Source organism: Vicia villosa, linkage group LG6 (assembly GCF_029867415.1).
Source record: "Vicia villosa cultivar HV-30 ecotype Madison, WI linkage group LG6, Vvil1.0, whole genome shotgun sequence".
Taxonomy (NCBI): domain Eukaryota; kingdom Viridiplantae; phylum Streptophyta; class Magnoliopsida; order Fabales; family Fabaceae; genus Vicia; species Vicia villosa.
This window is the reverse complement of record NC_081185.1, coordinates 124,953,224-124,968,998: the sequence shown is the minus strand read 5'-3', so window position 1 is coordinate 124,968,998 and position 15,775 is coordinate 124,953,224. Positions and strand designations below refer to the sequence as shown.

General features: G+C 35.6%; 3 protein-coding genes across 3 annotated transcripts in view; all 3 read right to left on the bottom strand.

The window, feature by feature from the left end:
* Window positions 1-15,775, bottom strand: part of LOC131609863 (uncharacterized) — a 77,592-nt gene that overhangs the window by 23,173 nt on the left and 38,644 nt on the right. The gene's annotated exons all lie outside the window — the stretch shown is intronic.
* Window positions 215-1,845, bottom strand: LOC131614601 (uncharacterized). Its single transcript, XM_058886165.1, has 4 exons — window positions 1,558-1,845; window positions 1,246-1,475; window positions 805-1,155; window positions 215-722 (listed from the first exon to the last, which is right to left on the bottom strand). Exons 1-4 carry the CDS (start codon window positions 1,843-1,845, stop codon window positions 215-217), a joined length of 1,377 nt encoding a protein of 458 aa, XP_058742148.1.
* On the bottom strand, window positions 13,320-14,591 carry LOC131614600 (uncharacterized). Its single transcript, XM_058886164.1, has one exon. The coding sequence runs from the start codon at window positions 14,589-14,591 to the stop codon at window positions 13,320-13,322; it is 1,272 nt and encodes a 423-aa protein (XP_058742147.1).

Sequence of the window (15,775 nt, the reverse complement as noted above, 5' to 3'; positions counted from 1 at the left end):
GGATTATGTCTCCCATGAAATCTAATGTAAACTTGTGTTTTAATTGAAGTTGTGTTTCATAGAATACATAACTTGTTCATGACATAACAAAAACTTGTTCATGACCTTTCCAAAGCATACATAACAAAATAGCACAACAAAATAAACATAACAGAAACTTGTTCATGACCTTGCCAAAGCATACATAAACATCATATAAACTTGAATCCTATAACTATTCTTGAGTGGGTTGTGTTGCAGGTGGACCCTGGGATGATGAAGCAATCTCAGATGCATTTGTCTTAGTCTTTGCAGCCTTAGTAGCCTTAACCTTTGTAGTAGCCTTTCCTTTACTCCTAGTAGCCTTAACCTTTGCAGCAGCCTCTCCTTTACTCTTAGCATCCTTAACCTTTGCAGTAGCCTTTCCTTTAGCCTTTATAGTTTTTGCCTTCTTGTTTCCACCAACAGGTATAGATCTATCTGCAGCTCTTTTACCCTTGCAACTTCTTATGCTATGCCCAACAGCTCCACATTTCCTGCATGAGACTGTTGACAAAGTCCTTGGCAGCACATTAGGGTTTCTTGGCTCATCATTTGACTTGTTCCTCATCTTTTTTGGGCGCCCAATAGCCCTTCTCATCAAGGGTGGGTTGACTGCAACTTCTCCATCCATAACAGGCCACAACTGTGGTCCATTAGTTGGATATATGATGTTGCCATAACACTCCAAATATTTAGCAGTCCTGCAAATAACAGCCATAACACTTGATTAATATCAGTTACATATTTCTAATAACAATTATATAAAACATTTAAAACTCTTACTTGTAATAATCATCAACATAATCTTCTGGAGATTTCTTCATTTCCCACATACATGAGATTGCATGGCTGCAAGGAATCCCATTCAACATCCATTTCCTGCATGAACATGTTCCCTCTTTGAGATTGATACAGAAAGTGTCTCTCCCATTAGTTACTCCAAATATTGCCATGTCATCAACACCATGCCAAGTAGGAGTCCATCCATGAGCATTCTTCTTGTTCTTTTCAATAATAACTTGGATATTAGGGCATATCACTCCACTGTACTTTTGCATCATTTCCATGTGACTTGTAATCCTCTTGGTGATGTCTTGTTTAATTCCCTCTAACAAGCTTATAATTGGTTTGTCCCTGTGTTCCAAAATAGCTCTGTTAAATGCCTCACACCAATTATTAACTTGAATATCACACTAAACATGTGTCTTGCAGTGTGATCTAGACCAAAATTTTGCAGGCATTTCCTTAACTTCTTTCCAAGCCTCTTCATTTAATGCTTTAAGCCTAATCATTGCTCTCTCCCATTCTGGGATGGTAGTAGCCCTTGCTGCACTCCAAAAGACCTCCTTCAAAACCAACCCTGAATATTTCTTCTTCCAATTTCCGTATAGATGCTTTACACACAACCTTTGCTTAACATGTTCACTTATTCCTTGAACAGCTGGTACAAGTCCCTGAAAATGTATGCATAAATCAAAGTCACAGTTAAAAGACCACAATTAACATAAGTTAAATAGATATGCATACAATAATTACCTTTTGTTGATCTGAGATAAAGGCATATGAAACCTTGTTAACTGACTGCAAGTCTTCAAGGAGAAGATTTATGAACCATTCCCAAGAATCCTTAGTCTCAGCTTCTACAACAGCATATACAATGGGAAATATTTGGTTATTCCCATCACTCCCAACTGCTGCCAACAATTGTCCACCATAGTCACCTTTCAAAAAGCATGCATCCAGACCTATTAAAGGTCTACAGAATTTTGCAAATGCAACTTTACATGCATTTAAACAGACATACTCTTTCAAATACAGGTCCATTAGTTGAATCACTACACTTTAAAATAACATTGCTGTTGGGGTTAGAATTCAAGAGTTCTTGTGCATAGCTCCTTAGATGTGTGAACTGATCCCTCCCAGCACCTTGTAACAATTCCACAGCTTTTCTCTTAGCTCTATATGCCTGGTCTGTTGACAGCTTCACACCTCATCTTTCAATTGATATAGCTATCAACCCAGCTGGTTTCATATAAGGAGTATGTCTAAGAATGTGGACAAACTGCTTTGCCAACCATCCAGTCTTTGATTTCCTGTTATAGGCAGTCCTAGCACAAGCATGTTCTTCATACAAGGAGGTGATTTGCCAAAACTGATTTCCAGCCCTCTTACTAAACCTCAAATGATAATTGCAGCCTTCTTCATAATTGACCACCATCCTTTTTGCATCATTTTTTTGAAGTACACATTTTTGTTGTTAACCATTGCATACTCTTTGACAGTATCCTTAATGATATCCTTGTTGTTAAACACCAACCCTAACTTGAACTTTTTATCTTCACAACTTTGGAAATGTGGAAAATGTTCATACTCTTCTTCATCTTCACTACCAGGTGGAGTGTATAGCTGATTTGAGTCCTCATCCACAACATTCTCATTTGGCATTACTGATGTATCTGTAGGTAACACTGTAGTCCAATCCAGTTCTACAAACTCTTCATCATAATCAGGCACAAAGTCATCATCATCTGTACCACCATCAATATTGTCATCAGCATCATTCATGTTCTCACCCTCAGCATTATCCTCTACCCCAACATCATCCTCACCATCAGCATTTTTCTCACCTGCAGCATTATCCACTCCTTCAGCATTTTCCTCTACCTCAACATTATCATGACCCTCAGCATATGTAGCACCTTCAGCATTTTCCACTCCTTCAACACTTTTCTCACCCTCAACATTTACATTAGTACCATCCTCATCCATTTCTACACCCGCATCAACTATTTCAGGTATATCAATAGCATGCTCGACATATACATTCACAATATCAAATCCCTCAACATCCTTGATAAACCTTAGTACATCCGTATCATTTTCTATAGCTGTCAGACCCTAGCAAAACTAAACCTAGGATTCACATACCAAATACACTTTAGACTTGTATATCCTCCTCATGAATCAATTTCTCTAGTTCTATGTATGATATATAATCAACATCCCATGCCCAATTCAATTCTGTTACAACCCCATCTAGGTACCATTTAACAGGATTGTGCACAAGTTTACCACGTTGGTGAATTCTTAGCCTAACTTTTTGGGCAATAGCTGGCCTGAATAAGACAAATTTTAGGGTTAGGGTTTTAGATTAAACAACTTTTCGTTTTCACTCGTAGGGACCACAATCAAATCAATACAAACATATAAAATTAGGGTTTCGAATAGTTGGGACCACAGACAGTATAAAATACATTGGGACCACATACAAAGATGTAGAAATACGTACCAGAAGCAAAACTTTTCATCTTCTTTCAACTTTGATGAAAGTGGAACTGGAAACTTTTCTGACATTGCAATGAAATGCAAATCGAAGGTGGATGCATAACGGAGCTGAACTTGGTTAAGAGCTGAAACTAAGAGAACGGAGCAACGTGGATGCAGAACGGAGCTGAACTTGGTTAACTAAACAAATGAGGAAGACAAAGGTGTTTAAGGATAGGGCAACTGATGAATTTAATCCATAAAATAACATAAAATGTTTTATGAAAATATTAAATATTAAGTTAAGAATTAATAATTGAGTTTAAAATAAAAATAGTGATGTGGCAAGTGACTGGACCAAATATTAGTTGTCATGTCATTAAAATTGCACTTAAGTGATGAGGGACCTTCAAATATTCACCAAAATTGAAAATGGGGGACCTAAAACTTGGCTTTTTTAGTTTGGGGACTAAAAAGTTAAAAACATCAAAATAGAAGGACTAAAAGTGCATTTAAGCCATATTTTTAATAGTGGAACTTTAGGTTGGAGTCGAGATTGACAAGAGCTTTGGCTTTGGTTTTAGTTGCCTTCTTGATTCTATATTTTTCGAAATCAAAAGAGGTGCATGCACTTAGCTACACGGAAGAGCTTTGCAATTTTGCTTTTTTAGGTGAGAAATTATTATGAGCTTATGTTGTTTGTGCAATCTAGGCTGTATAGATCGATCAATCACTATAATTTAAAAGAACGTGTGTCTATTACTAAGATAATATTTCTCGTGCTTATGGAACATTATATGATTTTTAATAGTTTATAGTATGAAATATATATCTGCGGTTGAAAGTCTATGCACATAAAGAAAGTAACTTACATATATAATTAAATATATAACATACTTTAACATACCTCTCAATGTTGGTTTCCACTTTTGGCTTTCTCTTAACTTTAGCATTATTATTTTTTTAGTAAGCCTCCTCTAAAGTCTTAAAATGAAAACAATATCATTTCTATTAATACAACAATAAAGTTTTATCCCGATTTACGACATGGATCATTTATATTAATAAAATATATAATCTTCTCTATGCACAAAAAAATATTAGGTAAATATTAGTTATATTGAGGTTTTGTTTATTGTCACTAAAATTATCTAGTTCTTTTGGTTGTTCAAAAACTCGGATAGGAGAATTCTAGTAGGATTCAATGAAGATTGATGCGGATATAATTTTAGAGTGTTTTGATTATCAGAAAGTGAACTGAATCAAAGTCGAGTGAAGATCTTGGAGGATTCGTAATCACCTAAGCTATGTACCACAGAAGTAGAATCAAGATTTAGATTTGTGTTGCTTAACAATTGACTTTAAGTTTTTAGTTAGTTTATTTATCTGTTGTATCAAAAGATATTTGTAAATTTCAAAATAGTGGAAGACTAGCATATTTTAGTTATCTTGCCATTGGAGACTAGACTAGGTGCAAACGAGGATGACACATTGAACCAGAATAAATCTAGTGTATATTTTCTATGTCTTTTACTTTTTTAATTATTGCATAGTTTGCATGTTCTTAGGATTTAATTGCTTTTATTGTATTGCATTTGATTTGGTTTGTTTCTTATAGTGATTTAATGTTTAAGCTCAAGTCTATGTTATATCTAGTCTAGTATACATTTTTTTGAGTGATTTAATGTTTAAGCTCAAGTCTATGTTATATCTAGTCTAGTATACAATTTTTTAGTTGCGATTCCAAAAATTTGTAATTGTAGATTGTTCTATTAATTATCGAGTTCTGTTCAAACGTCTTGTTTGGTTCAAATTATATTAATTACCATATTATTTTTTTTAATTAATTCATTATCATTCTATCAATACTGAATTCATTTTTACATAATTCAAATGCATAATTTATTTTGTAAAACGCTTTTAAATTTCCGCTCTAGTACGTACATTTTAAACTCTAATTTTTGAGAAAACTTTTGAATTTTTTTTTTTAGAGAAACTATTCACTCTCCCTCTTCTTGGTCATTCTACGCTCATATTGAGCCCAAAACTTTTAACTAAGAACCTCTCCACTAATATCACACATCAACTCAAATAGGAATTCCTAATTTTGGGATATGATTACAAGTTTTGTGAGCAAGTTTATCTTTATTAGCATGAAATGGATATTCATTATCAATTTTAAAATAATTTTCCTTGACTAAATGATCATCTAGAGGTTTAGCAATTTGTAAGTGATTAATAAAAGCACTCAAAGTTAATGTAAAATATGCTAAAAAAACATGTATCGGATAATTGTCATAAACACCCCAAATTGGAATATTTTCCTGTCCTCAAAGAACAAATTTGACTATTGAGATTCTACGGAAAAAAATTATAGCAATTCTACTTGTTTTGATGATAATATTCAAGTTCGACATTACTTACTAGAGTACTTGCACGTTCATGTTTAAGTCCAACTTCCATTGTTACACCTCAACAGGAATAAGTCAGAAGACATCGATTATGTTTATATCTACTCAACTTTTTTTTCTTCATAAATATTCACTCAACTTATAAGAGGTAACACTCAATTAACATGAATTTTTTCAAATAGTTTATAAAATTAAGGTTTTATAGGTTGTGAGTTGTGACATAGTTTAGGTTAAAGTATGATAAATTTAAGAAAGTAGACTTAAATTTTGGAATTAGGCATTAAATCTTTTCTTTCATCCGATTTTTAAGATACAATTTCTTTACCACAATTCAACAGTTTTAGTGGTATAGTTTTCACTTATAGAGACTTGACTTTTAAATTCAAAACTACCTATTATTTTATTTTTATTTTTATAAATACAGAAACCACTTTTCACAATATTATTTTCATTATTTTCATTTGGCATGGATGTATATTCATAAAGCACAAGTTGGAATCATGAAGTTATTTGAATTTAAGCAGCCATTATTAATTAGTGCTAATACTTTTTTTGAGTTTCGGCAATACATTCAAAACAAATCCAAATTGGCGTTTAATTATTAAACTTTTGTTAATCTTTACATACTATACCAATGCACCACTCACAAACTGCACGACTTTCCTAAATTAAGTAGGTCAAATCAGATGGTTTAGATTTGGGAACAACATATATGCGTAATGCATGCACTTTATTGTAGCTTTATAAGGATCAAGTTGCAATAATTAATTAAACCTAAGCCACTATATTTGAAACTGCAAAAATTGCGACGGAGTAAAGATGGTCTAAACTTTAAAGCAAAATAATATAAGCAAAAGGTTATAATCATGTGTACTATTTAATTTTATTAGGTTACTACTAGCTAGATATTTGTGTGGTCGGTTTCCATACAAACAATGGGCTCTGTTATATTCAATACGTCAAATAGGTGAATTTTTTGTACCAATTTGTGGGACCACCAATATTACTCCCCTTATGTTTCATTCATATTTCATTCAACATATGACTTTTGTGTAAAAATATAAAGACCTACTAAGTTTAAAGTAACTCGAAATGGTTTAAACAAATTAAAAGAGAAAGTTTTCATATCTTTGATATATGGGAGAAAACTTTCGCATGCCAATGGTCTTAGATAAAAACAAATAATTAAAGAAATAAATAATGGGCACCCCAACATTTCATTGAGTTAAAAAGTGGTGTGAGTATTGGATCGAATTCTAATGGATCGAAGACTAGTTTTCTGTTTTGATAGAGAATATGTCGAAGGCCTACATACTATAGTTGAAGTGTGTTCTAGTATGTGGGTGTCGAAATGTTAGGGTTATTAGTATTTTGAATTAGGTTTGTTTGTTATGTTTAATTGTTTAAGTTAACTTATACCCCAAGTTGTCTTGTAATGGTATTTATGAAAAAGCTCATTAGTTTAGTATGTTAGATTTATTATAAATAGCATACTAGTCTCATATCATTGCACACAGCAAATTTTAATTTATGGTGAGAGGGTTATTTGTTATTCTTATAACACTTGTAATCTTATTTCAAAAGAAAGGAAAGAATAGTAGTTATAACCAATCCTTATTGTTCTTATTGTTTCCCTACTTTTTCTTACCCTTGTCGGTTTCTTACCGAAAGAAACCTTGTATACTTTGGGATTCCGGTATCGTTTTTCACAAGAAGTGGTTTAAGATCTTGTTCATCTCTACATTAATGTCTCAACCATTATTTTCTGTGTGATACATTATTATAAAAAATATATATCATCTTGATTAAGAAAAGGATTTTATTATGATTAATTGTTCTTGATAACGAACAATATCATAAAAACTACGTTATTTTTCTCTTCAGACAAATGACTAAGATGGAAAATTGAATAAGGCGCCACTTTTCTCCACAGCGGGGCTTGCGAATTGAGGGGAAAAGTTACTTTGGTCATCATTAGATTCTCAGCAAAATTATTTTTCTATTTTAGCGCTTCGACTTTTCTTCACAGTTATTACGTTTAACCAAAGGGATAGGTATGAGATAACATTTCAACATAGTTGCGAGATTCAACCATAAAAAAATTTCATTGTTTATATATATATATATATATATATATATATATATATATATATATATATATATATATATATATATATATATATATATATATATATAATTTCATTATAACCTATATTTTGTAGACTACATTTTTACTATAACAAATGACAAAAGTCTACACTTAAATGTGGAACAAAACTATGCATCATATATGCACCAAAATGGCATGTATCTTAAGCCAAAATGCAAAATAAAATTATACATTATTTACATCAAAACTAATTTTGCACACATTATAAAATCAATGTCGACGTGGCTTATAAATTTTATTGAAGCAAGATGTTCAACATGGATGTCTTTTAAGTTTTCTCATGTGAATGGTGTCTCATCGTTAAACATCTATAAGTTGAAGGGAATATAATAAATCACTTTATTAGAAATAATAACAAAATATTATGCGGTAAAAATAATTGACATATAATTTTAAATATATATTACATGCTTCTAAGAATAAACAATGTCGGCAGAGACAATGTTTATCACGTGTTTCATGACAAAACAATTCACACTCGTATGCTTCTAGTCGTCTCTTCTACAAATAAATTTTATATAAAAAATACATGTAATTGTAGATAAATGAATGTCACAAATAATATACTTATTTTAGGGATATAAAATTTTCTTTTTTCTAAGTCTTTTCAAGATATTAGATCTGTCCACGACTCTATACATTTAAAAAAAATTAAATATTACACGCTAATTACAAAGTCAAATAAAATCTACACATATATGTTTCATCCTTGAATCAAACTCTTTGTCTAAGGAACATAGCACAATTACGTTACTCTGCTGAAGACAAATGATAACCAATTTCCAATAATCACCTCATGAACACAAAAATAATTAATAATGAATAAAAAATAGAATACTAAATAAGAAAAAACACAATTCATAAATACTTAAGATTAGATATATGGCGCTAGAAAACAAATTTTATTAGAGTCTCTTAACCAATTTTTTATCTATGTTTCAACCATATTTGCTTGATACCAAAATTATGTACTATACATAAATCATAAAGATCTCATTTATTTCTAAAAGAAACGATGCATGTACCTAAATGTTAAAACAAAATTTAAATATTGAAGTGATCTTCATATTAAAAATATTTACGCGCACCTATATAGATTAACATCGACATAAAAAATTTATTTCCGTGCACCAAAATAGTTGTTTGTTTGTTTGTGTGTGTGCGCGTCTATGTGTGTGTATATATATATATACACTATAATTTTTCTGTACATGCAATCTATCTCACATAATGATATATATATATATATATATATATATATATATATATATATATATATATATATATATATATATATATATATATATATATATATATATATATATATATATATATATATATATTTTGATAACAAGACTCATTCATTAATTAAGCCACAGAGTCTGAAACAGCAATGGCATCAGATACAGAGGGTACAAAACCATTCCAAAGTCTTGCACCAAACCTGTGGCCCAAGGCAACAAGGTTGTGAGCAGCTTGGTTATGGTCCCTGCTAATAAAAACAAAAGATAAGACTTGACATTTAACAGCTAAATCAATACAGTCAGCCACAAGAGGCTCAATATCAGCTACTACAGAAATTCCATTGAGGCTGTCAATAACCGTCAAGGCGTCCGAATGCAATAACACCCGCTTGAGGTTTAGTTGCTCCGCAATCTTCAAAGCCCACCGGATAGCCAGCGTCTCTGCCACCACAGGACCTACAGAAATTTGCATCTTGTTGCTAGTAGAGAGATTAATAACCCCATCATGGCTTTGAATGACACATCCCATTGCGATAGATCCATCCGTAAAGCAGCCAGCATCAACATGAATGATGTTAACATTGCCAAGGCCCCCCGTGTCAACGACAGGCGGCATTCCGTTCCTCCTCCTCTGCTGTCCCTGATTTACAGCATTAAATTCATCTGTCCAATCTTTGGCCTCTTCTGCCACAGTATGCGGATTAAAACCATGATCTTCAAAGAGGGCCTTATTTCTAGCGCCCCAGATTTTCCAGGCAGTGACACAAATCAATTGGGATGCAAGTTTGTCTTTGACATTCAGCCACATTTCCAACCAGTAGTTAAAATCAGTAGATGGAATTTCGCGGAGGCCAAGAGGGGAGCAGAACCAAACCTGTTTGGACGCTTCGCATTGCAGGAATAAGTGCTCAATTGTTTCTGGACTGTCGTGGCATAGAGGGCACTCCGGTGAGGTCTGAATTCCTTTCTGAACAAGGTTTGCTCTGACGGGTAGGATGTTCTTTGTCACTCTCCAAAGGAAATTTTTCACTCTGGTGTGAATCGGAGCACTCCATAGAGATTTCCAAAGCTTATCGTTAACTCTCCTTGACGGGCCAGGTACCAGATTCTCTTTTCTTCTTCTAAGGAGGTGGTATGCTGATTTGACAGTATAAACTCCATCCTTCTCATAGTGCCATACATACTTATCATCAGGTTGACTCCAGGACAAAGGGATGTTCATGATTTGAGATTGAGTCAAAGGACAAAAACATGTACTTAGGAGCCTCTGGTTCCAACATCCTGTATCAGGTTCAATGAGATCACAAACCAATGCCTCCTCGTGAATTTCCTTTACAGGGCCAGCAGTTTTGATGCCATAACCTGTGGGGATCCAATTGTCTTTCCAAATACGAACCTTTCTGCCGTTTCCAATCCTCCATCCTGAACCGTACTCAACGATATCCCTGGATTCTAATATGCTTCGCCATGTATAGCTCGGAGCATAACCAATCTTGGCCTCTTTAATGGGTGTTCGTGGGTAGTACCTACTCTTAAAGACTCTTCCTAACAAAGAATCTCCTCCTGTAGACAGTCTCCAGTAATGCTTACCTAGAAGGCTCAAATTGAAATCGTTGATCCCTCGAAAACCCATTCCTCCTTCACCTTTTGACTTTGCCATCTTAGACCATCTTAACCAGTGAATCTTGCCCTCCTCCTTGGATGAACCCCACCAGAATCTTGCCATAATAGCTTCGATTTCCTTGCAGCAGCAATCGGGGAGTCTGAAACAGCTCATCACATATGTCGGTATCGCTTGAGCTACCGCTTTTATGAGGACTTCCTTTCCAGCTCTAGATAGAACCTTTTCCTTCCACCCTTTTACTTTCTTCCACACCCTGTCAATAACTTGCGAGAAAATGGTCTTCTTTGATCTTCCGAAAATTGCGGGAAGGCCCAAGTATCTTGAGTGTGCCTCAACAGTCTTTACTCCCATCCTATTCTGGATTGTTTCTATATCATTCTCCGCCACATTTCGACTAAATGAGACTTCCGACTTCTCAAGGTTGACCATCTGCCCTGAAGCTATTTGATACTTTTTCAAGATCTCCATTATGGTGTCAGCTTCCTGTTTTGAGGCTCGAGAGAAAAGGAGGTTGTCATCGGCGAAAAGAAGATGCGTAATGATTGGAGCTTTCCTCGCCACCTGGATGCCATGGATCTTCTTTGCTTCTCCTTCCTTCTTTAAAAGGCCCGAAAGAACATCTGCACACAGAACAAACAAGTAAGGGGAGAGGGGGTCTCCATGACGGAGCCCCCTTTCCGGAAAAAAAACATTGCTCGGTTGACCATTTATGAGGGCCTGGTAACTAACGGTCTTGATACAGCGAGCAATTAGGTTCACCATCACCTCCGGAAAACCCATAGCTTGCAGAACGCCAATCACGAATCCCCACTCCATTCGATCGTATGCTTTTGACATGTCTAACTTCAGAGCCATAACGCCTTTCTTCCCTTTTGTTTTCTTTTTCATCCAGTGGAAGCATTCAAGAGCGATGAGGGCATTGTCGGTTATGAGTCTTCCATTAACAAAAGCGCTTTGTTCTGCATCAATCGTCTCGGGGAGGACTTTCTTAATTCTGTTTGCTATTGTCTTTGTTACTAACTTCATGAGGACATTACATAAGCTGATTGGTCTGAAGTCTTTTGGTGAGCTGGGATTTTTGACTTTGGGTATGAGTGCGATGAAGGTTTTGTTTACTTCAGAAGGGTACCTGTTTCTGTTAAGGATATCCAGAACCAAAGCCTTGATATCACTTCCAACAATTGGCCAGAACTTTTGGTAGAAAAGTGCCGGAAGACCGTCGGGGCCTGGGGCCTTTAAGGGGTGCATTTGCTGAAGCGCAAGTTCCACTTCGTTTCCATCATACTCAGCTGCACAGAGGTTTGTATGTTCTGGGGATAGTTTCTGTTTTACAACCTCACATATATCATCAATATTTTGGGGATTGGATGTGGCAAACAACTCCCCAAAATACTGTAAGAACAAATTTTCACAATTATTGCTTCCTCGTCTCCACACGCCATTTTCATCTTTCAGTTTGAGGATTTGATTGCACTTTCGTCGCTGCGTCGCTTTACCATGAAAGAACTTCGTGTTTTTATCTCCAGCCTTCATCCAAACCGCCCTGCTTCGTTGTCTCCAGATTACTTCTTCAGTTTGGAGCAGATTGTTGCGTTGCTTGTCAAGAGCCTTATACTTTCTGATATCCTCCAAACTACTAGACCAGTTATCTTCTTTCTTTAATTTGTCCTCAATTCTTATAATTTCCTTTCTAATCGCACTAGATCTGTACTCCTTGAAAGTATCCCCTAAGCTCTGCAGCTCCTTGATCTTGTCTATTATGCCTCCACTAACGTTGTTCCAGCACTGTCGCACTGCCCTCTCGCATCTTCCATCGTGTGACCATGCTTCTTCAAACCGGAACAAAAACTTGTTGTGCTTGGCACTTTCCTGTATTACTTCCAAGTCAATTCTAATGGCCGCATGGTCTGAACCATATCTAGGGAGATGAAGAACCTTAATAGGAGAAAAACGCTGAACGAAGAGGGTTGTGGCCAAGGCTCTGTCCAATCGACACTTAATATTTTCCCCTTCAGCTCTACCATTTGACCATGTGAATGGGATCCCTTCATAGCCCAAGTCTTGCAGTCCGCATTGATCAATAGCTTGTCGACCCCAACTTAGTTGGCTAACAGTCCTGTTGTTGCCCCCAGCTTTTTCACCTTCCTGTAAAATATCGTTAAAGTCACCGAAACAGATCCAGCAATCTCCCATATCCTGCGCTACGTCTTGAAGTAGTTTCCAGGTATTCCTTTTGTTGTGTTCCTCAAGAAAACCATAGATCCCCACAATACCCCAAGATTGATTTGTATCACCATCTTTAACAGTCCCACATATATGGTTTAAAGAGTAGGATGTCAAAGAAACCTGCATACTGTCATTCCAAAGGAACATCAGTCCCCCAGCTCGATCCCTACCATTTCCTCTACAACTGATAGAGTGGAAGCAATCAAAACCTGTCTTCATCTTTATTCTTTGTGCCTCTTGAGTCTTCAACCTAGTTTCCATCAAGAACACACCGTCGGGATTTTCAATGCGGATGAGCCTTAACAAGGCTCGAACTGCACGGGGATTCCCCAACCCCCTGCAGTTCCAGCTTATGAGTTTCATTGGGGTAGGCGGTGTTGGGTTTCCAACACCACCTCTGGTACAAAGATGTTAATTGTTTCTCCTCCCTCCGGCTGCCTCCTTTTCTTGCTTAATTGGCCAATCTCTTCAGTTGAGACTTCCTTGATTGGCACTTCTACAAGTTGTCTTTTTCCTTGATCTGTTGCTTCTCTACTTTCACTTCCCCCCACTATCTTCTTTTCTGGTTTCTTCCTACTCCACTTCTTCTTTTTGGCCATTGCTGCTGTTGGTTGTTGGGGGTTGAGCTTGTCTGATTCTGAAATTATAACTGCTCCCAAAGATTCTGCAACATTCTCTATCGCTTGGTTATCCTTTTCCTTCTCCCCTTCATTAACTCCTTTCTTCTCCTTTTCTTTGCTTAGTGGATTCCTCATCTGTGTCACTTCAATCTCCTCATCATCTTTTTCTTTCTCCTTCCCGTTCGTGCTGCATCTGCTTTGGCTTGAAGAAACTTGGAACAAGCTTCTACTACACGTTCCTGAACTTCCTTCCTTGGACTTCTGGTCTTCAAAGACTTTTGGCAGTGGGGACGCTCTCAACCACATTCCATGGGACAACTCTTGTTCGTCGAGATCTTCAAAGCCATCTTCACTCAAATCTCCCAAGGCTTCACAGTCTTTGAGTTGATGGCCAATCCTTCCGCAGATGAAGCAGAAAGTAGGGAGCCTCTCGTATTTGAAATGCACCCTGTGTGTTTTGTCCTTAAATCGAACCACTTTCCCCCTCTTGAGTGGGTTGTTCAAATCAATTGTAACCCGAATCCTGAGAAATCTCCCACTTCTGTTACCCTCTTTCATGTCTATTTCCTCAAAAGTACCTAAGATCTGCCCAAGCTTCCGCGCCATTGTCTCAGATCGTAGCATCAGTGGAAGGTCATAGACTCGAGTCCAGAAAGTCCCAAAATGCATGTTAAGATTCGAAGGTTGTTCTTCACCGGAGACTCTATCCAACACTAGGAGATGCCTATCAAAGCTCCATGGGCCGCTTCGGAGAACCCACTCCATTTCCCTTTTTGTTGCAAACCTGAAGAGAAAAAGATTTTTGTTTAACTCTTGCACTTCCACCCCATTCTTCAGTTTCCAAGCTCCAATGATTGTTGTTGTGAAAGCTCTGGAGTTAAAGCCAGTTGTTGTCCAAAGTCTGCCCGCTAGAGTCCTCTGAAAAACCTCCTCACCACTGACCTCCTTCGCCGCTGCAGTAATCCCTTCCTCCTCTTCCTTTGTAAGCGGTATGTTCTTCCACTTGTCCATGATTGAGAAAAGCACCAACTCGTACACAAGACGAGAGAGATATAGAACCAAAAGAGACCACCCACAGTGGTAGAAAAACCAGAAAGCGATCTGGGGGTAGCCGCCACAAACCCTAGATTTGGGGGATAGGAACACAATAAGTTTTCTTAGAGAGAGAGGTTCGTACTTCTCTCTAGAAAAACACGTGGATAGTTAAATTAAGAAAAAATATTGTTGAGATTATATATATATATATATATATATATATATATATATATATATATATATATATATATATATATATATATATATATATATATATGGAGAGAGAGAGAGAGAGGATGGATATTCTTACTCCATGAGTAAGTGTACAAGAGTTACTCTAGATTTTAATTATTGATTTTCATTAATCTAACGGTTTTAATTGATCATTTAATCTAATTATTTTTGGAAATATTTTTCTATATAAAAAATTAAATAAAATCGTTAGATTAATGAGAATCAATGGTTAAGATTTAGAGTACTAAATATTCTACACTTACTCTTGGAGTAAGAATATCCCTCCTTATATATATTATAATTTTTCTATTCTTGCAATCTATCTCCCATAATGATAATGTTTTTGTTATATTTTGAATGATAAAAGAAAACATTGTTATATTTCGGAATAACTCCCTTATATTGTCAATAAAAGAAAATATTCTATAATATATTGCTTTCTTCGATTAAAAACATTGAAAAATTTATTCCTAATCATATTGCAATTTGTGTTAAATAGAACCTTGAGGAGAATGAGAAGAGAGTTCATCAATTTCAAGAGAAAATACATAAGTTATTAAGTGTAAGGGAAGTGGAGAGTAGCAAAAGTTTTTCTTCTTCTCACCTAATCTTGTACCAGCTGCTGAGCTTTGGCACGACTGGAGTTATCTCTTGAAGATTATCCATCTCAAGGAGTTCTCAAGTCTATCTTAGGTTTATATCTCTTTTTCATTATTTGTTTAAGGATGTTCCTTCTGAGATCCATGCTTGTAGTTTGTACTCTGTTAATTATGGGCTAAATCTTTTGTATTTGAGTAATGTGAAGTTAATATTAAGTTGATTCTATGTTAAATGATGTGTGGTTTAGTGACTTGTTTTATTATGTGTTAACATGTTTATAAATCTGTTTCTTTCAGGGATCAACTTAGGAATAAATAAAAGCTTAT